This window comes from Choloepus didactylus, chromosome X (assembly GCF_015220235.1).
Source record: "Choloepus didactylus isolate mChoDid1 chromosome X, mChoDid1.pri, whole genome shotgun sequence".
Lineage (NCBI taxonomy): Eukaryota > Metazoa > Chordata > Mammalia > Pilosa > Megalonychidae > Choloepus > Choloepus didactylus.
The window spans coordinates 129866902-129894797 of record NC_051334.1 but is presented as its reverse complement, the minus strand read 5'-3'; the positions used below and the strand labels follow the sequence as shown (position 1 = coordinate 129894797).

At 39.5% G+C, this 27896-nt stretch overlaps 1 protein-coding gene across 7 annotated transcripts in view; it reads left to right on the top strand.

Annotated features, from left to right (window-relative positions):
* Positions 1 to 27896, top strand: part of CHRDL1 (chordin like 1) — a 99581-nt gene that overhangs the window by 46277 nt on the left and 25408 nt on the right. For 5 of the 7 annotated variants that reach the window (XM_037822141.1, XM_037822136.1, XM_037822139.1 and 2 more), the window contains exons 5-6: positions 14184 to 14329; positions 15791 to 15884. In XM_037822141.1, the coding sequence (XP_037678069.1) occupies positions 14184 to 14329; positions 15791 to 15884 (240 nt within the window). The remainder of the gene's footprint in view (positions 1 to 14183; positions 14330 to 15790; positions 15885 to 27896) is intronic. The other 2 variants (XM_037822138.1, XM_037822140.1) reach the window with 1 other exon arrangement.

Here is a 27896-nt window from a genome sequence, read left to right as displayed (position 1 = left end):
CTTTCCCCCTAATAACTTTACTCTACAATGAGGGGATGGACCATTATATAAGCATCTGGATAACAAAAGAAAGAACCCCAGTTTCAAAATGGAGTTTTTCATTAATCTTTGGCATTTATTTATTTTCACACCCCTGTTTCCTAAGGAATAGTCATCAGCCAATAGAAATCAATGGTGGAGTTCTTTTGAATCTGAAGTCCCTAACACATTCCCTTCCCTTTCTCTGTATTGTATACTTTACCTAATTTACTCTCCTTCCAACTGGGATGTTGGCTTAGGTTCCTAAGGGATTTCCTAGGAGGAGAAATATGATATTTCCTCTTTTCTTCTAGCTGTTCCATGACAGAGCAGATGAACTGCCTTCTTTGGTCTCTAGGAAGCGGTGTACTGCATTTTTCTAATAGCATCCCAACCACTCCAGTAGCCTGGGGCCTTCCCCTGCCACTGCCTTCCCTGCAGCCTTTGCCAATGGCCTCTAGGAATCCCTTTCTGAAGCCTGCTGCTAATGGTTTTCCAAACACAACAAAGTGTGTGTTTGGGGATAAGTTTTCTCAATTAATCTCAGGTACTGAATGCCTCTGTTCTTCCTTTAGTATGTAATATGATAGCAGTAGGCTCTTTCAATAATCTCCTAAGATGTCCTGCCTCTGACCTCATCATCCACTCCTCTGACCATTCTAGAACAACCTTTCAAAACTGTAAATCTCATCAAATAACTTCACTGCTTAAATCACTTCAGTGGCTTCTCATCATATATAGGAAAAATCCGAACTTCTAGGCTTGACTTCTTTGTATCTATCCCCAGTGCCGGATATCATTGGACTGTTGTTGCAAGTGCTGAATGGTGTGGTTCACGTTACTAGTACTATAGAGTGTTCCACAGTGTGTGTGGGGGAGCATTTTCTCTTGATTCCCAGGGCTTGTTACTGAAAGCAAGAAATAAGAAAATATAACAGTGATGTTGTAAAGCCATCTAGGAGAAACATGTTAGGTCATTGCTGAAGGTTAAGTGACTGAGAGTGGCAGCAGGGTACTGAATTCAGTAGTTTATAGTGTCTAAAAGATGGCACATATCCAGATCCTCAAAATATCTAGGCATTAGATATGGTAAAGAGCAGTGCTTCCAGAGGGTGTTCCTGTGATGTTAATAGCTGTTATATAGGTGAAAAAAAGAGTCCAGGGTTCAGTAAGTTCAGTCAAAGAAAATGCTGAGTTGTAGTTAAACAAGTTTATTTACTATGGGGCTTCTGATATCTTTTAAAAAGCTAAAGGGACATCATCATGAGCTTAGAATATGCATATTTCCCAACTCCTTTTGAACCACAGGCTTCTGTTTGTACAGAGCATCTTGCAGACTAGTAGTGCTCTGCGGAACAGATTTGGGAAATGATGGTGTAGACAATGCAAAGGAATGCTTGACTGAACTCCCCACTGTCTCATCCAGATGCTTTGCATTGTTTCTGTAAGTGCTGCTTGAGGGTAGTGACTAATTTGTCTATTACAGAGGGGCATTGACCTTGAAAAAAAAGGCTTGGTTCCCAAAGGATTAGAACTAACCAAGTATCAGCAGAACTCATTCTTAATTTATTTAGGGAGAAGAGGAAGGCAGTGGGTGACACATGTTACAACAAAATCTCTCACTAACAAGTTTCACTAATTAGGCATCATGTTTAATAGTTAAGTTAACATTTCCATTTCAACTACAAGTCCATTTATTACACCTTTGATAATTAGAATAAAAATAACTATAGTATAATAACAGAGGAATAATACAAACCTATCAGATACACTGCAGAAGGGGTTCTTTTTGTTAGTGTGTATAATCAAAGGAGTCCAGATGAAGACTTGAGATTCAGATATTGCCCCAGAAAACAGAAGGATTAGTGTTTTATCTTCTTCCTTATTTACTGGACTGGCTTTTAGAGAGCTTCTCTAGCCCTCATGCTTTGTGGCTCTAAGTAAAATTAAGAGACCCAAGTTGAATCCTTACTTTGGCACTATTTAGCCACGTCCCCTTGGCATCTCTGGGCCTCATTTCCATCTTTAAAATGCTAAATTCCTTTCCAGTTTCCTCTTGGATATATACATGAGAAATCCTAGAAGACTTTACGTTATGAGATTAGAATGATCTATGAGCTAAATAACGGAGTTGATGATAAAGCTGTTTGATAAAGTGGAAGAAGAAAACATGACAAGAAAGAATATAGAGGCTCCCTCTGAAGGTTGGATTGTGAGAAGCTTTCATCAGTAAGTGCTCTCAACACAAAGAGAGCTGAAAATGAGTATGTATAAACCTAAAGTCCTAGATACTGGACTAGCTTGCCTGCAGAGATCCAGTGTTGCTGAAGTGAAACCCAGAAGCCACTCACTTTGTATTAAAGTAGTGAAGACCCCTCTTTTGGGTCATAGAATGCTTTGAGAATCTGATAGAACCCATGGACCCTCTTCCCAGAAGAGTGCACATACCCCCCATACACACAAAATTCTGTAACTCACTTCAGAATCACTTTCAAGAGTAATACTTATTTCTCTCCAGCTGTCTGATCCTTAAATGAATAGCGACCTTGCCCTTGGATATGCGTCTTTGTATGTTGAAGGAATTAATAATAGACTCTCAAAATCCAAGCATATATCACTATTTGAATGTTTGTTCTTCCATACCATGCTCCATTCAGTGTTAGAACCAGCTGGAGATAGAAATGTAGAAGATATAGGCCCTGCCTCCTTTGTACTTACTGATCACTTAGAAAGCAATACAAGGCATTCTGTTATCAAGTGTTAGACTGTAGGGTACAGACAGACCACCAGGGTTGCTGTAAGAAATCAAAGTGTGCTTAACAGACTTCGGAAGCTGGGTAGGACATGAGTAAGCAAAAGGCCTTCTGTGAGGGTGGTTGGGTCTAGCATGAGTCAGGGCAAAGTTGACAAGGAGCACAGTGGGGGCAGAGACCAGCTGGTCTGTAAGAGAGAAATCTTTAACCAAGTGACATGTCCTCAGGGGATGCATCTTTTGGATGTGCTTCATTACCCTGGCTGAGCCATGCTGTGATACTTCTCCACACATGGAGCTTTAGCCTTTGGGTGCTTGCCCACAGCGGGTGACTAGTACTGCAAAGCTATAGTTGCTACCTGAAAGGCAGGGAATCGCAAGCTGAGGGGGCTTTTCTGAGTTGGCATAACTTCTATGGATATAACAAGTATTGGACACCAGACTGTCAGAGCAGATGCAATTATAAATCTTTTTGCCTTTAGATGGAATGCACTTAGTAAGCGAGACATAATCACAATTAACTGATCATGCTGCATATAGCTTCTTTCTTCCTCAAGTCTTTTCAAAACATAATCTTGATTGTTCTTACCACGTCCCTGTGAAGTAGAAATAAGTGAAATGATTACCCCCAACAAACACACATGTACACACAAATACAGGAAGTTTTTTTTTAGAAATTGAGGCCCAGAGATGTTAAGTGACAGCATTCCCATTATACAAATCAATAGTACAACCCAGCCAATAACACGTGTCCCCTCAAAAAAAAAAAAAATCGAATGCCCAATCTGCAAGCACTGCTTCCTTCACAAAGACATGGTCTCCTGTTGCATAAATCCTCTCCTCAAGCCATTCTTCCCAGCCATCCACCTGACAAGACTGCATGCTAAGCAGGATCAGCTACTGACTGACAGGAGCTGAAATGTTAATGGAACTGAGATGAAAAACAGCATGTAGATGGATTCTGGATGAGGGGAAGAACTGGGATTAGACCAGGGTGTGAGCTTTCAGCGCCCTCTTCCACTCTTCTCTCCAGCTGGACCAGCAGATGCCTGTTTCCTCTCACTCGGCACCTTCTTGTTCAGGACAGAGTGTTACGTCTGACTGTTTAGCTGTAGAGTGATCTGCAGAATCTGCTGCAAGAATTTCCTGGCCTGGGACCCACTGGGGGTTGGGCTGGGGGTGGGAGTAGGGAGGCCACTTGTCTTGCTGAAGGTATGGGCCCACAGAGAGTCTCCTTGAAAATTCCAAGCAGAGAAGTTTTCCCTGTTGCCCCTCTCTTTTTAGCTCAGCTGTCTGACAGACCTACCCCAAATCCGAAGACAAGTACCCCATGGCCAGGAGGCACCAGGCAAAATTATGGTTTGAGATAGCTCTCTCTTATCCTTCTGTGGTTCTCCCTTTCTTTTGAACCAGACTTTCTATCACCAGGGTACACAGCACCCTTACTTTGTCCAGGCATCCTCCACTCTGATACTCAGCTTTTGCATCTACATCATAGGATGTTTGGTGGTTGACTTTTTTTGTTAACAGTTTTATGGAGATATCATTCACATACCATAAAATTCACCCTTTTAAAGTATATAGTTCAGTGGTCTTTAGTATATTCACACTATCTATTTCCAGAATATTTTCATCACCCCAAAAAGAAACGCGATACCCATTAGCAATCACTCCTTGACCCCAACTCCCCCCAACCCTGGCAATCACTATCCTACTTTCTGTCTCTTTGGACTTATCTATTCTGGACATTTAATATAAATGAAATCCTACAATATTTGACCTTTGGTGACTGGCTTCTTTCACTTAGCATAATGTTTTCGAAGTTCTTCCATGTTGTAGTATGAATTAGTACTTTATTCCTTGTTATGGCTGAATAATATTCCATTGTATGTAGATACCATATTTTGTTTATCCATTAATCAGTTGATGGGCATTTGGATTGTTTCCATCTTTTGGCTGTTATGAATAATGCTACTGTAAGCATTCATGTACAAGTCTTTGGGTGAACATTTGTATTCATTTCCCTTAGATATATATATACCTAGGAGTGGAATTTCTGGGTCTAATAGTAACTCTATGTTTAAAATTTTCTAAAGTAGCAGTGCCATTTTACATTCTCACCATCAATGAATTAGAGTTCCAATTTCTCCACATCCTCACCAATACTTGTCATCTGTATTTTTTATTGTAGCCATCCTAGCAGGTATGAAGTTATTATTTATGGTTTTGACTTTCCAGTTTTTTATTCCCCCAGGGCCTTTCTCTTTATTGGACCACTCTAGTTTTCTATACTAATTACCTAGAATTTATTAAACCTCTAGGGAAAGGCAGAACCATTTCTCTAATGCTTGAACCTGTGGGCATGTCAGGCACTCTGGCAGAATAGAGAGGAAGAAAGCTTAGGAACATGGCAAACTTGCCACCTTTAGAAGCTCTATCATAGCAGGAGCAGCCTACTCTACCAGTCTCTTTTTCCCTTGCCCCCAGAAGATCATCAAGTGCTGAAGTAGTCAAGTAAGGCTTTCCTGAAAAGGTGAGAATTGAGTTGGGCCCAGAAGGGTGGATAGAAGGAAGATAGGTGAAGGGGGGAAGGGGAGAGGCATTCTAAACTGAAAAATATTAAATATTTTTTGTAGAGCACCTCCAGATACTGACCCAAACAAAGACGAAATTCAAACCAATTGACAGTTACTTTCATTTAGTAGCTCTGGCAAACATATAATAGGAGAGGACACTGGAAAGAATGGCTAAAATACACTGCAGGAATTGTCTGAGGAGTTCGGTTTTTCTCTCCTTTGCCCTTTAGGATCACTTACAATCACAAATACACCCGTGACCCCTCAGATGCATAAATTCACCTGCCTGGGGCCCTCAGGAAATCCACAGCAGAGACTATGGGTAAATGACTCAGGCCAGAACACTCAGCTGCTTGGCTGAAGAAATCCTACCTGGTCACCTCCCCACTGCAATGGGGCTGGGGGTGGGGGTACACATGTTAATAGCTTAGAGCTGGGGTGTAAAAGGATTTTTAGTGAATATGACAGCTCAGGAGTGACTCTGAAGTTCTACGGGACACTGAAAAAACAAAAAACAAAAACAAAGCTTATCACTCTGTTGCAGGCATTCATTGTTTCCAGCAGTTAGAGTATGTAACACTGAAAGCAAGTATTGCTGCTGCCTTAGAATTCAGGGCAGGACTTATACAGAGGGAGGGTAGGGTCTGTCAATGTGGTGAGTGGATGGGCAGTGTAAGGATTAGGTGGTCCCATATTGCTTCTCTTACCAGCCTATTTTCTGCCTTCCAGAATTTACAGCTAATGGTAATATAGCACTATCAGCATTTATTTAGCATTAATATGCACCAGTACTATGCTCAGCACATTATATGTCATATCCTGTTTGATCTTCATAAATACCTTATGACATAGGTACTATTATCATCCCCATTTTATAGATGGGAGAACTGAGTCTCATAGATGTAAGTGATTCACTCCACTCATAAGTATCAACTAATTTGTAGTGGAGCTGAGATTTAAACCCAAATGGGACACCTTGAAGTAAGGTCTTTCCTCCCTCTGGAACAGATCTTGGAGTAGGCATTTTCAATAAGATTCCTCACATGAGTCCTAAATTCTGGCAAGTTTCAGACTCCTTGACCTCTGCTCTACTACCTCATTGTGAATTAAGTATCAAAAGCTCATGTTACAGTTTAATTATCTAGAAGAGGAACCTGTTTAAGGACATTGTCTTCCATTAGCATCTTGGTATGGATTGATTAATGGGGTTAATACTAAGGCCCACTAGCAGGACCTCAATATGATGAGCCACAGAAGAGTTGGGTTTTTATAGAGGAGGGAGTTTGGGGACGATCTGGAAATCATAGGGCTCTGCCCAAGGAAAGCAGGCCTGCTTAAGTCATCACATTGAAAAACCTAAGGTAAAAAGAAGTTTTGGTGGTTGGAACCCTGAAAGAAAGAAATCCAAATGGCAAGCATCACTGGTTTGGCTGCTGAGGGATGGATCAATTTGAAGCAGTTCCTCTGATTTCAAATCCCAAAGAAATACACTTCTGAATGCACATGGCCTCAGAGTGTTACCTTTTCTGGAAGGTGGCTGAATACACCTACTGTTTGGGATGCATTCATTCTACAAAGTGTGCTGCATCCTTGCTGTATGCACAACTCAACTTAGCCTGACCAAGATGCAACACCCTGCTGCCCCTCCCTCTGCTATAGCCATGGGCTGTCTGAGGGCCACAGGTGATTTCCCACTAGCACTTTGTCTGCTTTCTTTCCATCTGGTCCAATTCCTAAAAGACAGTCCAAATTTATAGTTACTTTAAAACAATTCATTTAAGAAAGCAATGTAATAGCCCCTGCTTTCCCCAGACAGAGGTGCTGATTAGTTTCTGTATCAGAGAACCATATCATTGTAATCAAACCGGGAATACAGAGTCCTAGTTAGGGTCTGTTCCAGTAGTTGAAATATAGCTGGGCTTCTGATAATCAGCTTTGTAGGATAGATTTTCTATGGTTGGAAGTGACCCATAATGGTCAGCTAGTCTAGCTCCTGGACTTCAAGAAGAATTTTTTCAAATCTAAGCTCTTTACATTTAATTTTTGAATAATAAATACATTTGTATAGTTTGAGAATGAATACATACATGTATGTATGTGTATACATGAGTTCATATATGTGTGTAAATATACAAAAGTATGCAGTAAAACATCCACCCATCCCAATTCAACTCAGTTCTTCACTTCCCTCTGCAACATGTAATTTCTTCCCATAACTTTTAGTAGTTTCTTATGTATCCTTCCATATTTTTTTAAGAAAATATAAGCAATTAGGAGTATATACTCATTTAAAAATATATTATCTTTTACACAAAAGATAGTATACTATAGTCATTATCTTGCACTTTACTGCTTTATTCATTGTTCCAGTTTGCTAATGCTGCCGGGGTGCAAAACACCAGAAATGGATTGGTTTTTATAAAAGGGGGTTTATTTGGTTACACAGTTACAGTCTTAAGGCCATAACATGTCCAAGGTAACACATCAACAATCGGGTACCTTCACTGGAGGATGGCCAATGGTGTCCAGAAAACCTCTGTTAGCTGGGAAGGCACGTGACTGGCATCTGCTCTGGAGTTCTGGTTTCAAAATGGCTTTCTCCCAGGATGTTCCTCTCTAGGCTGCAGCTTCTCTCCAAAATGTCACTCTCAGTTGCTTTTGGGGCGTTTGTCCTCTCTTAGTTTCTCTGGAGCAAAATTCTGCTTTCAAAGGCCATCTCCAAAATGCCTCTGTAAGCTGCAGCTCCTCTTTCAGCTCCTGTGCTTTCTTCAAAGTGTCCCTCTTGGCTGTAGCAAGCTCGCTTCTTCTGTCTGCGCTTATATCATGCTCTAGTAAACTAATCAAGGCCCATGCTGAATGAGCAAGGCCACACCTCCATGGAAATCATCCAATTAGAGTTATCACCTACAGTTGGGTGGGGCGCATCTCCATGGAAACACTCAAAGAATTACAATCTAATCAACACTAATACATCTGCCCACACAAGATTGCACCAAAGATAATGGCATTTTGGGGGACACAATACATTCAAACTGGCACATTCATTTAATAATATCCTTCTGTATTAGTACATACTACTCATTCTTTCATACAACTGCATAATATTTCATTGTATTCATGAGCCATCATATATTTAATCATATTTCTATTGATGGACATTACAAACAATGCTGTAAAGTAACTTTTGTATGTTTCTCATATATACAAGTGTGTCTGTAGAATGAATTCTTACAAGTATGATGGCGGGGTAAAAATATATATGTATTTAAATGATAGCAATTGCTAAATTGCCCTCAATAGTGTTTGTACAAATTCCCCCACAGCTTTGCCAAGAGAGTATATATGTCAAATATTTGGATTTTTACAAATCTGTTAAGAAAACATGGTCTCTCTGCCATTTTAATTTACATTTCTCTTATGAATGAAGTCAAGCATATTTTATGTCTAAGAGTCATTTGTAGTTCCATTTCTGTTGACTGTTTATATTATTTGCCCATTTTTTTTGCTGGTGGGTTATATGTCTTTTTCATGTCGATTTCTAGGAGCTCTTTATTTATTAGGAACAAATAGGATTTTAATCAAAAAATAGCAAATTTTCCAAAGAGGTTCTATGCAGCTGTTTTACAGTGCCTTTTAGCAGCAAAACCTGTTCTTCAAATGAAATCATAAATATCCAAACACATAAACCAACACAATTGGAACAGTTCTGTTGTAGTGGAATTGGAGGTAGGGTGTTCATTCTTCATGCTGCTCAGACACTTATAAAGGATCCCAAAGCAGCACAGAACACAGTTTCAAAATGACCGCCCTATACTGCTGGTTTGCCTGTGATTTCAGTTTCTAATAACCCTTTCAGTAAGGAATGCTTCTTAAGTTCTAACCTTAATCTTTATTGATATACTAGATATACCTTCTCTCTCGACATAGTTTGGCAATGTGTACCAATCTGACCTTGCTTCTGTTATTAACCTTTATGTGTTATTTAAATCCATAATCATTTAACACCTTTTTTGTACACGAACCCCCTTGAAGTCAGGAATGTACCTTATTTATCTTTTGTAGCTCACCTAGCATAGTGTCAGGCACATAGATGAGGGCCTCCTTAAATGCTTGCTGAATGAAGCGAGAAACAAGAGGGAAACTGTGTCTTAACTCTCTTTATCCCCACCATACCTACCATACACATAATTACAAAGCACACACCTTTTTTTATATTCATTTTATTGAGATATATTCACATACCACACAGTCATACAAAACAAATCGTACATTCGATTGTTCACAGTACCATTACATAGTTGTACATTCATCACCAAAATCAATCCCTGACACCTTCATTACCACACACACAAAAATAACAAGAATAATAATTAAAGTGAAAAAGAGCAATTAAAGTAAAAAAGAACACTGGGTGCCTTTGTCTGTTTGTTTGTTTGTTTCCTTCCCCCATTTTTCTACTCATCCATCCATAAACTAGACAAAAGGGAGTGTGGTCCTTATGGCTTTCCCAATCCCACTGTCACCCCTCATAAGCTACATTTTTATACAAGCACACATCTTTTAATTAATTGTCCTGTCATCCATGGAAATAAGGAAAATCCCTTCATGTTCTTCAAGTTTGTAATTTTCTTCTCTGTGCCTTTGTCTTTCTAGATTAACAGCATCTGCTATTTATTGTGAACTTTATTAAGTACCAGATATCATTGGGTTTTTTTTTAAATAAATGATCTCTAAACGTCACAGCCATCTAAGGTAGATAGCATACTCATTTTGAAGATGAGGAAACAGAAGAAGAAGAGATAAAGTAGCTTTCTCAAGGTCACTCAGCTGAGACATTCCAGAGCTGAGATTTTTACCTAATGTTTGCAGATCCCAGAGACCAGGCTCAATTCTCTTCTCTCGCTTAGCTGTGAGATATAGAGCTGAGAAACACTATGTACAAACAGCACCATATCCCAGGGATTCCTTTTCTAGCCCCTTTGCTGTTCTTTCTTCCCTTGTGTTTCTGAGACCTGGGATTGAATCCTTTGGACTATACAGTTCTGTTTTCTTAGATATGTATGTGTATGTGTGCATGTGTATGCATGTGTGTGTCTCTCACAGGTAATTAAAGGGAATGTAACCTCTTCTTTCAAGTCTTTTACCTCTATCTCAATTCCCCCCTTCCATTGTCGCCCCCAAAATGGCCTGCAGATGTGCTGGGACTACAGCAGTAGAATGGCAGAGAACCAGATTAGAAACCTGAGCTTCAGACTCAGCCAGCAAAAGTAAAGTAGAAACAAGAGTAACAGTAGCAATGGTGAAATAAGGGAGGGCTTAGAGCCAAGGAGATTAGCGACCAATCCCTGGGAGCACTGGAAAAGCTCTCAGTTATCTCATAAACACTAGGAACTGATTTGCTTCCTGACATACAAGCTGCCTGACTGACAAGCCAAGAATTGCCCCACTAAGAAAATAGAGACTGAGGGTGGGCAGAGTGAGAAAGAGAGCAACCAGAACATTGGGTTCCAAAGGGTGGGAAGAAGGTTAGTGCCAGGAGGGGAGAGAAATGTACCAAAGGAAGTGGGGCAGGACCACAGATTTCCTGGTAGAATTTGCCAAGACCTCTGGGGGACAAAAAAAAACAAAACCTGTAGCAAAGTTATTCCCACTTAGATGTCAGTTAGTGACAACATGTAGCCTCTCGCAAAAGTTATGGGATTGTAAAATCTGATTGCAAGAAGGCAACCTTTTACCCAAAGGAATGGGCCTCTAATGGTGGCATTTTAGGCATCAGTGAGAAAAAAAGGTGGGAAGAGGTATTTTGGATAAGGGATTATTTTTGATCACCCCAGAAATCACAGTTTTGCTTACATATAAGACCATTCCTCACCTGGAGAGAAGAATTTCTTTTCCCAACACATCTGTAGTCTGATTGTGTGGCATAATGTTTGTCTGCTTCCCTCCCATGATAGCCTTCTACTTCTCCTGCTAGCACTGTTTGAGAACTTGACTGGAAACAGTGGAGTTGGGGGAAGCTAGAAGCTATGCAGCCTGGTCATTTCCATTGTGGCAGTCCCCCGAGGGGCCCTGGAACCAGCTTTGCTTCTGACTGATTTTCTGCCAGTTTTTAGGCAGGAACACTGAATGTGTTCCAAGGATAATTGGTTAGAAGCCCAGCCACCTTGGAAAATCTGGGAAGGGAGAAGGGTAGAGTAAGAGGTGGTTTTCCTTGCTTCTGTGGTTGGGAAGCATGCTTTGTTGACTCTCTAAAGATGCAAGGGGAGATTTGAATATCATATCCTATTCTTAGAAAAATTGAGGCCCAAAGAGGTAAAGTGGGCTGTCCAACATTATGGAGAGTCAGTAACCCAAGATGGGATTATGGTTCCTACACCTCAGTTTTAACACCTACTTTAGGAAAAGAGCACAAACTTAGAAGCAAGAGAAGTGTAGTTCAGAGTTGACTCTACTATTAAATAGCTCTGTGACACAGGCCACATCTTGTGTGGTATCAGTAGCCTCATTTTCATAATTCATAATTTTCATAATTAGGGATATTCAAAGAATAAGTGAGAAAATATTATGATAATTTTACTGCACAAAATTACTAGTAAGCATGATCATAATTGGTTTCATTTTCTTTGATTCTGATTTTTCTTTCTTTCTTTTGCTTTCTCCCCCATCTCCTGTTGAGTAGATTAATAGACTGCAATGCCAGGTTACCCAGAAGACTATGTCAAGGGAGACTCTAAAGGTCATGCTTCCACTGGAAAATCTCAACTTGCAATTGCCTTGATGTTGATCCCCTGATGAAGGCCCAGCTCAAAAATCAACCCACATTCCTTTGTGATGAAATAATTCCAAACTTTTTTTTTTTGTACTCCAAAGATCTGGAAGCTCCTATTAAGAGTCCTGGCAAATATTATTTTGTAGGTCATCCTAGTTTTCCTTCACCACAAAATGCTGAAAGTTGATGTAATTAGAGCCCAGGGGGCAAATGGCCCTATTCCTGTCATTTCTCTGATGAGTTTCATGCATGTCTACCATCTGCAACTGTCTGGTTGTGTGTACTCATGGGCAGGTGTGGAGATTCAGAGCTCAGACAGAGGGTCAATTAGTTTGAGTTAAACTCTTTCTAGGAACTAAGACTTCTTTTTAAGGACAAGAATAAGGAACTTCTTTTGTTTCCTCTAAGAGGTGATTAATAAGTAGTTATCTCCCAAGGAGTGGGTTACTCAGAAATTGAGGCTAGATCAACTTATGTAATATTGAATTTAGAATTGAGTTAGTTACTCAGTTCATTGAAGCCAATTAAAATTTGATGTCAGTTTTCTGGATATTTTAGGCCAAAACTTTGTGGAGGGACAAGACAGCCTTCATGTTCCATTGGTTTTGGTTGTAATTTACATGATCCCTTCCTTGTTACAAGTTTGAAGTGATTAGTGCCCTCCATAATAGTGGCTGCGGGGGAAGATTTTAGAATCAATCAGACATCAGTTCAGATCTTGAGACTGTCACTTACAAGGTGTGTAACTTTGGGCAAGTCATTTAATTCCTTAAGCCTTAGTTGCTCATCTGCGAAATAGTCATAATCATGTTGTTTACATCAGGAGATTATTAGTAAGATCCAGTGAAATAATATGTGCAAAAGTACTTACCATTGTGCCTGGCATATAGTAAGGGCTCAATAAATGTTAGCTATAATAATACCCATTATATATTATTATTATTATTTTAGACTTTGTCATGTTCACCTGCCACCTGAAAATAATTTCTTTCTGTTTTTCTTTACACAGTTTTATTAAGGTATAATTTAGCTACGATAAAACTTATTTGTTTTCATTCTGGTTTGGACTGATGGGAAAAAAGGGATGATCACACTCCCCAAGTTTCCCTCTAATGAAACACACAGCTCCCCTGATTTCAGTTCTTCCACTATTCCACAGCAGGCATTTTTCCAAGCTCTGCTTGTATCTTTTTCAATAATTCATGTATCAATAATTAATTTAATCTGAGGACTTGTTCATTGTCTGGTGTGTGCTTGTGGGGGAGTGGGCTTATGTGCATACACAGTATATTCTTTGAGGAAGCCCAGTGAAAAGACTTCTAGATACCATTCAGTTAGAATCAATTTGACAAGTATATTGATTTTTTTTATTACATGGCTTCCCTGTCTTCAAGAAGCAGACATCAGTGCCTTGAGAGGTCCAGATTGTAGGATGGAGCTATCAGAGAATGGTTCTTGGAAGAAATGGGACTTGAACTGAGCCTTCAAAATCAGAAATGATTTCATTAAGTGGAAAGAGTAGGGGTGGATGGGCAATCTTGGTGGAGGAAGAACAAATAAGCAAAGACTACAAAAGGCTGGAACAAGCAAGACTACAAGAGTCTGGAACAAGCATACAGGCACATACCAAGTAGTACAAAACATGGGATGGGATAAAGTTCCTAGTGTAGTTGTGATAGATGGTTCCTCTTCTGAAAGAACAGGTGAAAGGTTAAATAGAGGTAAGGTGTGCTCCCTCCTTTCAGCCAAATTAATATCTTATTCATCTCGGGCTGTTAGCTCCATCAAGGCAGGGGCTTTATTCACTGTTGTCTCTCTAGTGCCTAGCACAGTGCCTGGCACATAGTAGGCATTCAATAAATGCTCAGTAAATGAAAGAATGGATGAATGGTGATATTAGCTACTATTCTTGTCTGGCTGTTTTAATATTATCTAAAGTCATAAGCTACTGGAGAAAGGACTGTCTTTGATGCCCTCTGTGTAGTACAGCCCCAACTGCTGCTGTGATTTATGAAATAGTTTGCAATGATGTCAATACTTGGTGTGATTTTTCTCCACCCTGTCCCAGAAGACTCCTTACCCCCAGCAAACAATAAGATGACCAGCAAGTCATGTGAATACAACGGGACTACTTACCAACACGGAGAGCTGTTCATGGCTGAAGGGCTTTTTCAGAACCGGCAACCCAATCAATGTACCCAGTGCAGCTGTTCGGTAAGACCATTCATCCTAATGCCCCTGCTAACTCCTACCCAAGTAAGACAGCTTCCACTGTCCTTGAAATTTAATTGGAACCTAGGCTGTAGTATGTTTGACTGAAAGCTGAATTGTACCTAATCATAAGCCTCCCTGCTGACCCAGACTCCCTGATCTTCATCCACCCTGAACAGCTCTGTGAGAAGAGGTCAGACCATATCCCATTCTCAGAGATTTAGGACTGCACGAATGGGAAAAGACGAGCTGGTGATCTTGATCTGCAAGCCTTTTCACAATAGTTATGCCACCAAACCTTCCTCTGAAAGACCCAATTATATGAAGTCTTGAGAATCCTATCACCATCTAAGAACATGCAATCCAAGTCACAAGAAGGGAGCATCTGTTGGTTCCCATCTTTGAAGTTTTCTGCTAAAAACCATTTCATTCATGGGGTGCTGCAATGAGGAAACTCTAGATAAATGATTGATCATGATGATTTCTGTGACACTACTTATCAAAAGAACTGCATACATTTCAAGAATAAAGTATCCCAATTATAACCTTATCTAATTGTGTAGTTCAGAGAATGTAACAGAACCAGAAAATAGGATAAGATGCTGGTTTAATTAAAGCATAAAGGAATGAAGTTAGACATAGAAAACAACTCTTCTGCCTTTAAGGGTATTAAAGACTAGGTTGCTATAGGAAGTTATAGAATCTCTTCCCTTAGGGATTTTGGTAACAATATTGAATATCAGTAGTTTGGGAGAATTTGTTTGTGGCTTTGCCTTCCTAATGACCTTTCAGGAACCTGTCTAGCCTCAAAAGGATATGCTTCTAAAACCTAAGAACAAGATTTAAGGAACAATGTTCCGAGCATAGAGTTTTAGAGACTAGAGATTATGCAAAGACAGATGTAACCAGCAAGAAAATTTTATCCTCTCCCTTGTCTTGTGCTGGACTGAGCTGTGGAATTCATATAGTGCTGTTTTACCCCAAAGTTTGTCTATTTGATTTGGAAGATAGACTTTAATGAATGTTACAAATGGTTGTTATCACACAAATCAACATTCCCTTAAATTCCTAACATACAGTTGGGTCATGATGGGGAACCACAAGATACAGTGAACAAAGAAGGGAGAAGCAAGAATATATTTGGTAGCTTGGAGGCCCCATGATAGCCCTTACACTGACTATTTTGTACTACCTTAGATCAGTATGCTCAAATAGGATGGGATTATTGCCAACTCTTCTCTGATTTAGTCTCTGGAATGGAGAAATATTAAGTAGAAAAAAATGAATGCATAGTAAAATTAGGAAGCTTAGAACTGACTATGGTATAGCAGTGGGGAAGGAAGTGCCATATTTTGAGCCCCTACTCTATCCCAGGTACTGAGTTAAAGACTTAACACTTATCCCAAATCCTTCTGGTTCTCTTTGGCAGGTGGGAAATTAATTAATTCTGTTTCTTCTTGGCAGGAGGGAAATGTGTATTGTGGTCTCAAGACTTGTCCCAAATTAACCTGTGCATTCCCAGTCTCTGTTCCAGATTCCTGCTGCCTGGTGTGCAGAGGTAGGTATACCACATCCCAAGTCCTAGGGTGCTACCATCCCAAATAGCAGGAATTTAAAGAGAAGAAAATACCTCCCAGTGTCCTAGGGAAGGGGTATTTTCTTAATTTCAGGAGATATTTTCATTCACACACAAAAAATGAAAAAACTAAAAAGCCCTGATTTTAAGGGCCAGACCTGAAAGAAACTGGGCTGAAGTGCAGCAGGGCAGGTAGGGTGGAACTCATCCTATGTGCAAGTTAATATATTTATTTCTCCTTCCTTAATGCCTTCTAGCGTGGCCCCTAAATTATTGTATTGTAAACCACATGCCATTTTCATGCACAGCCTTTAAAGGAAGAATGGGCCTTGTAAAACATTGATGTGAACATTTTGAAGATTTTTCAGGGCAAATTTAGATTTTTTCTAAGAATCCACAGTAAAATGAAGACAAACTCAATAAAAGCAAAATGGAAGGCATCATATTCCCGAACTATATCCACAATGGAATCACCATCTTCTCAATCAATATTTTTTTCTTCTTGGGTTCCATTTTTTGATAATAGCATCCTTTTTTTTCCTCCTTTCAGTTCCTGGGATCAAACATAATCACCTTTAACTCTTCCTTTGTTGCCTCTTCTCAAGTTACCAAATCTATTGGCAGTGCAATATATCCCTCTCTTTCCTCTATTTCCTGCTGGCACTATCTTAATTTTTTCTTCCTTCTTTCCTTCCACTCACTCTAGATATTTATTGATCATCTACTATATTCTCACCACTGTGGTAACGGGGTATATAATGGTAAATATAATAGACACACAGAGCACTGCTAGACCATATGGCATCTTTATGTGAATCAGAAAAAGCCCCATCCCCCCATGTATAAGATACTCTACTGCTATCTGCCAGAAAATCATTATGAATGGCAACCCCATAGGTGTGGCACCCTTGTACAGGGCACAACCTACATAACCCTATGTGGCATAGATGACCATAAATACAAGTTCCTTGCTCTTATGGGACTCAATATTCTACCAAAAGAGACAAATAACTAAACAAATATCTAAATATAAACAATGTAGGTGCTACGAAGGAAAAAGAACCAAGAAGATAAGAGGTAAAGGCATTTAGGTTGAGTGGTCAGGGTAAGCTTCTCTGAGGTTCATTCTGATGCAAGTGGTCCATAAACTACCACTTTGAGAAACCATTCCCAAGACTGTGTAGATAACGGGGCAGTCTGGAACTATGGTTTATATCTGAATTTTGTGCAATTCAATTGAGCCTACTAAAAGTCTGAAATCTGGGAAAACCAAGAGAAAAATAACCAATTTTGGTGCCTAATTGGTCAGAGCATTTAATTCCAACCATACGGCACCAACATTTGGGGTGAATGAGTGGAAACCATTTCATGTTAAGGAAGGAGAAAGAAAAGGAAACAAAATGGCTGCCTACTTAACAACTGCACGTGTACAGTAAAGGTTGGAAGAAAGGCATGTTGCCTCTTTCTGGAAAATCCTTTTCCTCCATCTCTGCCTGTGGAAATCCCACCAATCCTTCAAGACCCAGCTCAAATGCAGCCTCCTGTCACATTTTGATAAATACTAATGGGAAGGACTATCTCTTTTCTCTGCTTTCCCCTCTTCATCCCTAATTTCTTCACCCCGAAATCCTGCTTATCCTTCAAAGGCCAGTCTAAATTCCACCTCCTCCCTGAAGCATTGCTTAATCCTGAAAGCTAGGAGTAAACCTCCCTCCTCTCTGGGACCACTCAGCATTACTCTGTGCTTCTCCGGTGTCAGTTACTACCTTATCACCTTTTGTCTTTTATTATATGTGTCCATGTCTTATCACCTCTACTGATGTATAAGCTCCTTAAGCCAGAAAATATTTCTGATTTATCTTTATTTCTCCCACTGCATTAGGCACAGAGCACATGCTCCTTGAATGAATGCACACTAGGTTGGAAATATTACTAGAAAGTAAGTCATGGCTTGATTTAGATGCTACTAAAATAGAGTATTATTGTTGTGGTGTTTTCCCCCCTGAATTACTGATTGACCATGGTAAATAGTGCTGACCATGTATTGACTCCTGGTCAATAAGAAAGTATCTAGTGTCATTCCTGACTCCTATGTTGTTTTTTCTCCCTCATTCCACTTTAGGGCACTATAATTATCATTTCTTTTTGGAAGGACTAACCTTGTTAAGACTACCAGTAAATGCTCATCCCTTTTAATATGTTCTTTGTACCAGCCCTCATAAGTAGATGTGGACTTAGTTACAACCTAATTTGATTTATGCTTCAATAAGGCCCTGGATCTTTCTATACCTGTTTCTTCTTGCACTGTGTATGTATATATCTATACCACAGTACAGTTGTTAAGTTCCAGCCAGGAAAGATGGATATTTTGTTCCTCACATCTCTATAGCTTCATCTCCTTTCTCATCTTTGTCTTAAATTAATTTGAGTCTGCCCCAAAAGGAAGAGAGTGACTTGTGAGCAGAGGTTTACACATGGTTGCTAATATATCTAGCTGGTCACTGTAATATAGCTGTTAGGCTGAGACTATTTTCTTTAGCAAAAGGGATATTTAAAGCATACACTGAAGAACAATTAATAAAAGAAAGAGAAGGAAACCACAAAAAGACACATTGTATCTGAGAGATAATATGGTATAGTGCAAAGAACATAGGCTCTGACATTCCAGAGCTACCCCTTACTAGCTGTGTTACATTGGGCAAGTTATTTAGCCACTCAGAGCCTCAATTATTTTAGCTGTGGAGATGGGAATTATAGCTGTGGAGATGGGAATTATAATGTCTACCCCCCATGGAGTTGTTGTAAAGATTAACTGAGATGACAGAGTGCTAGGAGAGGGCCTAACACAGAGTCATTGCTTAATAAGTGACCATTGTTATGTTTTATATAATATTACTATATTTGTTACCCTTTTTTGGGTAGAATTGCACCTTCTCCTCTATCTCAGATAGTCTTGCCTTTTGATTTATTTGATCTCCATGTACAGAACCTTCTTTCTAGTTCTTCTTGTAGTAACAGATCCTGGGACTATCTTCTCTACAGTTCCCTTGTCCCAATTTAAATTTCTTTTCTTGTTTCATGTCCTCAGAAGCAACAGATAAAAGCTAGCTATTATTGATCATGTATTGTTCCCTCATATGCTTGAAAATTCATTAATTTCTTTATTTACCATCTCTTCTCCATCCTAAATAAACAATTTTCATCTTTTCTTATAAAGACTAAATCTTACACTTTCATAAAAATTGTTGTTTTTCCAGTGCCTTCAATTTCTTTACATCTTTCAGTTCTTTTAATGTGACCTCTAACTCCTTTGAAGTTCTGATTTTTTAAACACTTGGTTACTTTTTTCTGTTGAAATGTTTTTACAAAAGGTATATCTTGTATAGGCATATTTCTCACATGGCAGGGAACCGAGACACATGCCTTCCTTATGCTAGCCACCCTAATTGCAGTCAAAATACTGAAGAAGAAATGACCTTTCGAGTGCTGAATTTGCAAGCCTTAATATAAAGGGCCTTATTGAAACAGCCTCTCTGCACTGTTACCAAATACTAATTTGTGCCTTTCTGCCAGGGTCAGACAGCAATCTTAAATGTGGATTGAATCTCAGCCCCAGCCTCAGCTGTTTAGACATGTCTTTTTGAGACTAGGACAGTCAAGAGAGTGTTGGCAGGATGTGTGTCATTGCTGGCACTTCAGCAAACCTCATCTGGACTGGAAGTGTAGCATAAACAGCCACTGGAACCTTAAGGGAAACTTTATCAGAAGAAAACATCTCTTCAGAGATTGTACTACTGCCACATTATGGGCAGACAGACCTCAAACCCAAACCCACACCCAGCCTCCTTCCACCGTTTATCATTTCTGCTTCCTGTCTCCTGCCTATCTTGCCAAATCTGAGGGGAAGGGTATGTACTTGGGCTTTATACAAGGGAGAAGTATTTGGGTTAGGCTATTGATTGTAGAGAGAGCCAAGTCTGCATTTGATAGATAGTATACATATGTGGCACTTAATATGTGCCAGGCAATGTGAAAAACACATGTAATTACTCATTTGACCATTGTAACAATAGTAGGAACAGTTATTATACCTATTCTACAGATAAGGAAACTGAGACAGAGAGATTAAGTGACTTGCCCAAGGATACATGGTAGTAAGTGGCAGAGCTAAAATTTGAACCTAGGCAGTCTGGCTTCAGTGTCCAAATTCTTCACCACTATACTACCTGTTGGGATCCATTCATAGAAGTGTGGCAAGGGCCTCTATTAATGCAGAGCAGTAGAGGTGGAGAGAAACATGCATGGCACATTGGCATAAGCAGATAATCCTAAGAGAGTAACCACAACGCCCATCTTTCCTCACCAAGGACTCAATCTACACACTCCCAATCACAGGGACCACCTTCATCCCACCCTGTCTCTCTAGGCTTAAAGAGGCCTGAGCATAAATATCTACATTCTTTCATACAGCAAATATTTGTTGAGCAACCACTTAGTACCTGCCACTGTGCTGGTGCCAGAGATACAATAGTGAACAAAAGTAAACAAGGAACCTGCTCTCATGGAGTTTAGTGGGGAAGACAGACATTTATCAAATAATGATACAAGTAAATATAACATTGTAACTGTGCCACATACTACAAAGGAAAGGTATTTGTTGTTATAAGAGCCAAAAATTTGGGTGGGAGGGTGGGGTAATGTCAACCTAGTCAGGGAGTTGAAGGAAGATTCCTCAACTATCTCTTCAGCTCAACTCACACTATATTCCTCCTCACTCTCTGCACTCCAGCAGGATGAAGGAAGATTGACTCATAAAAGTTAGGGAGATGGCTGGCAGCAATCCCAGTATCCCTGACTTCTGATCTCATCACAAAACCAGGCCCCCATGCTGTAGGAATTGCTATACTGTTCCTCCTACATCGTACATGCTGCCTAATATTCTAGTCAAGGCTTTTCTTCTTTATCATGTTGATCATTGCCTAACATTTCTTACCGTATTATCCAAACTCAATTCTTCAGCTTGTTTTGAAAGGCCCTCTATAAAACAATCTGTTCCTTCCTTAACCTATCCATCCTCATTTCTCATTCCAACACACACACCTTCTCCTCCAGGCTGGCTGATCTCTTTATCCTATTATATGTCATAAACCTTTCCACCTTCATTCCTGTTATGTGCTTTCTTTAACCCTTCCTCATCACAAGCTTGGATTAGCTTCCCTTCTTTCCTGTTAGGGTCCTATCCATCTTTAAGGAGCCCAACTGAAGTCCCACCTCTTCTAAATAGTCTTCCCTGATCACTCTAGTCTTCAATGATTTCTTTCTTCTTTTACCACCATCAGGACTTTGTCTCATTCATAGAGTTCAGCATTTAAAAATATTTTCTTCTATTGTTCATTGTTCTGTGTGTTTTGGCTTCTTAACTGGGAAGCTCTATAAAGAAGGGGCCCTCTTTTTTTCTTCCTCTCTTTCCCCTAACAGAGTATTAAGCATGTGCCTTTCTTGATGGATTTATTGAAAACAAAGAGAACCGCAGTCACAAAAGTCTCTTGAGAATGCTTCATGTACAGACCTTGCTAGGGAGGTGGGAGAAATGACTTGATCAACTTGTTCAATCCAAGATCACCCATCCAGCACATTTTAAAGAGCCCAAAGAGAAAATTGAAGTCATTTTTTTATGAAATTGAGATATGTCTTCTAATTCCTTCAAAGTAACTGGAACTGGGAAGCAACTTTTTAAAAGCAAATTTGAGATAACTGCCATTTTACCCAGGACTGTTGGTTTCTCTTTCCAAAAAAGCAGCAAAATTGCACCTGAGGTGCCATCTTTCCTAGAATCCAGGGATCTCTGGAGAAGTAATATACTTCATTTACTTATCATCATGGAAATCCACCAAATTTTTCAAAGTTTTCAAACTCAAAGAAAACTGGGGAAAATCATAGCAACCCTAATATAGATCCACATTTTCTACAGAAACACCACCATATCCCAGTCATGATGCTAGGAAGGAAACATTGTCAATGAAAAGCATTATTTAAAAAACTAAAAATTAACCCAGTAATTTTTTAGTCAGGGTATTCTCAACTAAACTTCAAAATGTATTGTAACATTCTGATCTTTTCTTAGCTACAGCATAGTCTGACTACCATTAGTAATCCTTTTTCAAAAGTGAATCATTCATGTTCATAAATATAGGGCCATCTTATATATTTTCCACCCTTGCCTACCTCTTTCCTTCTTCTAAACCCCAAAGAGAAGCGTTCTCCTTTCATGGAAACTTTCCAAGTTATCTTTATTCTCTCTCCATTCCCTGAGCTCAGAATTCATCTCCATATATTTGCTTCATGTCCCCCAGGATGCCTACCCCTCAGAAGTCATCCTGTTCCTTCTTGGCATGTCTCTTATGTCTAGAATGTTTCTTCCTAAGCAGAGAGTCCTTCCTACAGTGGTTGGGGCTACCTTGACTTTTATTCTGAGCTTAACAAATTAATAGTGATAATTCATAATTGGCCACCTGGGATGTACTGTCAGAGTCAATAATGCCACATCCTATTTATGGGTTTGAGGTCTTTTTGTATAAATGAGCCTGGTTCTACAATAAAAATAAGAAATTCACAGTGAAGCATTTCAGAGCAATTATTTCTTTATAGGTGGTTGTCTTAGTTTCTCATCTGCTAAAACAAATACCATGCAGTAGGTTGACCTAAACAACAGGAATTTAGTGGCTCATGATTTTGGGCTAGGAGAAGTCTAAGATAGAGGCATCAACAAGGCCATACTTTCTCCCTAAAGACTGTGGCATTCTGGGGCTGCCTGCTGGCAAGACTTGGGTACTTGTCCTTTCCATCACATGGCAAGGCACGTGGCAATGCACATGGTGGCATCTTCTCTTTTCCGGGTTCTGATGACTTCCAGCTTCTTTCTCTGAAGCTCTTTTTCTCTATATCTGAATTTCATTCTGTTTATAAAGGACTCCAGTAATCTAGATTAAAGCCCAACCTGATTCAGTTGGGCCACACTTTAACTGAAGTAACATCTTCAAGCAAACATATTTACAATGGGTCCACACCCACCAGAATGCAGCCGAAGACTAAGAAAATGTCCAGACTAACCACCATGGTGGTTAAAGCCACCTTTCCTTCAGCCCTGTCCTTCAAAGCTCCAAACTTCAAGGAATTCCGTGTCTGCCTGGAAACACTCCACTGAATATGTCCATTACTCACATTAGAATAGTCTAAATGAACTTAGACTCCATCATGTACAGAAATCAATCTGATAAGTTGACTGACAGTATAAATAGTGGAAAAAGAGACATAAGAAAGAGGAGCAGTTTCAAGCAGAAAATCATAATTGAATATTACCCAGACTCTAAGAGTAAGAATTTAGAAAATCCAGGTCTCCATAGCCCAAGCAAAGTGGTCAGTTGATGCAATTATCCAGTTGATTCAGGCAAAGAGGGTGGCATGACTATGTCCATTTTCCACTTGACTTTGGCTGTTAAAACCAAACCAATGTCCCTACACTCCCACCAAGTAGTGAAATCCTCTTTTGGTAGGGCCAGAAGCCAAAGTGGTGTCCATGGAAAGAAGAAAGAGCTTACAACTGACCCAGGCAGTCTTGTTTCAGTCTGTTATCTTAGCCATTGTACTATACTGCCTCTCAGCTTGGGAAACTCCGTTAATTCTGTGACTACTGGAAGAAGCAGACTTTATCACAACTCTGCTCCCAGGGTCTGACATGGTAACACTTCAAGCAGATACATTGGGACTACTCTGGGAAGCAATGACCCCATTTCTAACCATAAACTGGGATCTATTTAGCCAGGTCTCCATTGAAAGAACAGAGTGTGGGTTGTGGGCACCATCCATCTAATGGTTTCTTTATTACCTTTCTCTTGACTGCCCCCTGTATACACGTGTACTTTCTCAGTACACTTTTAAAAAATAATATTTATGATTATTTTGGTTTACTACTGCTAGCAGGAAGTTCCCCTTGTCTGTGTGTTAGTGTTCCTCAAGCAGATATTTATGCTAAGGGTTTGTATGGATAGCCCAAGCAATAATGTGCTTTATCTGACAATAAAGTACTTTCTTAAAAAAATGATTGTCTACTTTACAAGACACTGGACAACTTTGTGCAGTACTATATATATATCATTTAATGGAAGCACAAATGTCTATGTGTCAATGCATAATCTTTATACTGGTATTCTTTAAAGCTTCTTTCAAATTTCAGCATGCTTACCCCATCCCAGCAGAATTAGAATTAGATGGTTGGCAGAGACCTCCAAAGGTCATCTGCTCCCAGCCCCTTCATCTCCAGCTTGGGTACTGAGTACAAGAGTACTATAAAGTGCCCCACCACAGAAACAGGCAATAGTAGGTAGTTATTTCATGATGGGTTTCTTCCTCCCTGCCCTTTTCCACTTTCCCTTAAAAGTCCTATAATTATTTGCTTTAATTTCACTGATTTCAGCCTGATCCTCAGAAAATACAGAGACCACTTTCCTGTGTCCAGGAGATCACTTCTCTCAGCCTTGGTGATACATTTCATTTCTAATTGCCTCATGGTTTGAGTGACCATGTAATTTTTCAACCAAACCAAGACACTTTTGAAAGTGAGATGGGAGACGTTAATAACTATGTCTTCCAGAAAAACAGGCATAAAACTGGAATTGTCCCAGGCAAGTTGAGACCTATGGTCACCATATTTATGATATCATGTGTGGTTCACAAGTGGCATAGTTTTGCTGCTTGAGGTTTATCTTCATGGGTATCTCATAATCTCATTGTACACTTAGTCCTTTGAGAAGACAGAGTTTACTTGTATGACCTGCTCACACCAACTGGAGATTAATGGAAGCAATGGGACTTATAAACAGTCTGAATTTCAGCCTAGCTCTGAACCATTTTTCAAATACTTGTTCTCTGTTTCTCCCATTACAGAAAAGCCAAGTCATTCCAACTCCATAGGGTATCACTCAGAGTATAATTAAGGTTTGAATAAACAACACATGTGGCTTTTAAGGTTAAATGAATATTGTTTGACATATAGTGCACTAGAGTTGTTTTTCATTTTAGTTAAAAAATTGGTTAAAATTACATCTTGTTGCTTCTCAGAATTAACTAGAATCCATCTGTCTCCATTGGAATCCCTTTTTTAAAAAAATTTTTGGCTTGAAAAAGAGACTCCTTCTCACCCAAGAAAATTTGCCCAGCAAATCAGAAAAAAAGGAAAACAGGTTTTTAAAGAATGTTGATGCCCACTTTTTCCTTTATGTATTTGTCTCTTAGATATAGCAACCTAAACTATTGCAAACAGACATCCCTGTTTTAACACATTCATCTAAACTTGAGATCATATTCTTGCCTGTGAGTATTACAGAGTATTAATATTCTGATTCCATGCTTGTTCCTGACTTGTCTCATTGCCTTATCATCTTAAATCTCTGTTCATCTGTAACATGAACTATATGTTTCTATAATGCTTTGAGATTCTAACAAAACTATACGTATTTAAAGACATTCTTTGAAAGTCTTTGTAAAACTTCAGAGTCTAAATGCAATGAATTGAATTTTTCAGAAAGCCATGCTGAGCAAACATTTCATGTCAATACCGAGCATTACATCCACATTTAAAAAAGACATGTGATGGAGAGAATTATTCTGTCATTTTTCTTTTGTCATTTGTAATCTCTCTTTTGGCTACTTAGAAGAGGCTTAAAATCACATCCTATAGCTTTTACTTGTTATTTTGATATTTTCTGGCAAATCTTTTCTGTTTTTTAATCTTTTCTCTCTGGTCCCGTATTTTTATTTGGCTCAGAACGTCACTTAGAACCACCATGGGCAGAAATAAGCTTCAGTAGCAGAGAGATTCCAAAAGGAGCCGAGAGGTCACTCTGGTGGGCACTCTTACGCACACTTTAGACAACCCTTTTTAGGTTCTAAAGAATTGGGGTAGCTGGTGGTGGATACCTGAAACTATCAAACTACAACCCAGAACCCATGAATTTCGAAGACAGTTGTATAAAAATGTAGCTTATGAGGGGTGACAATGGGATTGGGAAAGCCATAAGGACCACACTCCACTTTGTCTAGTTTATGGATGGATGAGTAGAAAAATAGGGGAAGGAAACAAACAGACAAAGGTACCCAGTGTTCTTTTTTACTTCAATTGCTTTTTTTCACTCTAATTATTATTCTTGTTATTTTTGTGTGTGTGCTAATGAAGGTGTCAGGGATTGATTTAGGTGATGAATGTACAACTATGTAATGGTAGTGTAAACAATCGAAAGTACGATTTGTTTTGTATGACTGCGTGGTATGTGAATATATCTCAATAAAATGAAGATTAAAAAAAAAAAACAGAATGAGTAAATCCAAGTTCACCCCCACTCAATCACTGTCAACGACAATGCCATTCCCCAGCTCTCCAGATTTGCAAACCAAGAGTCATTTTTTATGGTTTTCTCTTTGCTTTGTGATTATCAAATCTTCCATTGGGGTCTTATCATTTTCTTTTTATCTGCAGTAATCTGATTCAACCCCTCTTCTCCATCCTATGTAGATGCACATTTCTGATCACATTATTGCAACAGTTTCCTGGTTGACCTCCCAGATCCCAATTGCTCTCCAACTACACTACACGCCATTGCCAGCATAAGCTTCCACAAATATTGTTTTTACCATGTGACTCTCCTACTTAAAAATTGGTGTCAGTTTCAACCGTGAAATTCTTCTCCCTCTTTTTAAAATCCATGCAGCAATTATTTACCATCCCTATTTACCTCAACCATCTGCCTCCACCCCTTTCTCTTTTTCTCCCTCTCCTTTCTCTTTCTCTCTTTCTCTCTCTCCCTACATATAATTACCATCCCCATCTCTCTTATTTCCACATAGGAAGTTTCTACTCAAGCCATTCTGTGCTTGCTGTCTCCATTATGTGACTTGCTAATTCCAAAGTTCTATTCCATTACAAATGTCATTCCCTTCAGTAGAGATACTCTCCGCCCATATCACTGTTTATGCCCTGTGACAGCTACTTCTAAAAAATATGACTTAATTCTTTCAGAAAGCTTTCCATTATTTAACTGACTGCCCACTCCTCCTATTCAATATCACCTAAGCACGTATATTCCATTTGCATTTCCAGTTGTTGCTCTGTGTGTGTTCTTAGGCTGCTTCCCGTATTGATTCCCTGTCACTTCCAACCAGGTTGGAGGGCAAGATCCAAGCTGATTTCTCTCATTCTCCTGCCCTAGCATCAGGCTCTCAACCCAAGAGGGGTTCAATGTGTATTGACTGACTTTGGGACATTGCTTTCTAGTCATAAACAAAAGTGTAATCATGTTCACTGTTACAGAGTCAGTTGGGGTTTACACATAGGTCTGCAGGCAGTCTTTGTCTACCATCTTTTCTCAGACATGACACAATCAGGCAGAGGTAAGTATACTATTGACCAAGCATTTTATACTGTATTCTTGACTACAGTTCAATTGAGCATATTTATTAAGCATCTGATATGTACCCAGCAGTATGCTAAGTGCTCTAGTCCAGTGATTCTGAAACTCCTCAGGGCATGAGAATCCCCTGGAGGGCTTGTTAAACTCAGATTCCTGGGCCCCACTCCAGAGTTTCTGATTCAGTAGGTATGGGGTGAGCCCGAGATTTGCATTTCAACAACAGGATCCAAGGTGATATTGTTGCTTCTGGTCAGAAACCACACTTTGAGAACCATTGCTCTAGGGGAATCTAAAGGGGGTCTAAGACATGCTCTTTGTTTTTAAGGGATTTATCGTCTCATCAGGGAACAAGGCAGACCCAGGAAACATTTAACAGTAGAAAGTATTAGATAAAGTTTCAGTATTTGTTCAGCAAATACTGACAGAGTGCTAACTATGTATGTGCTGGGGTTTCATCAGTGAACAGAGCAGACAGAAGTCCCTTCCCTCATAGGGAATTCTAGTGGAAGAAGACAGATAATAAACAAGATAA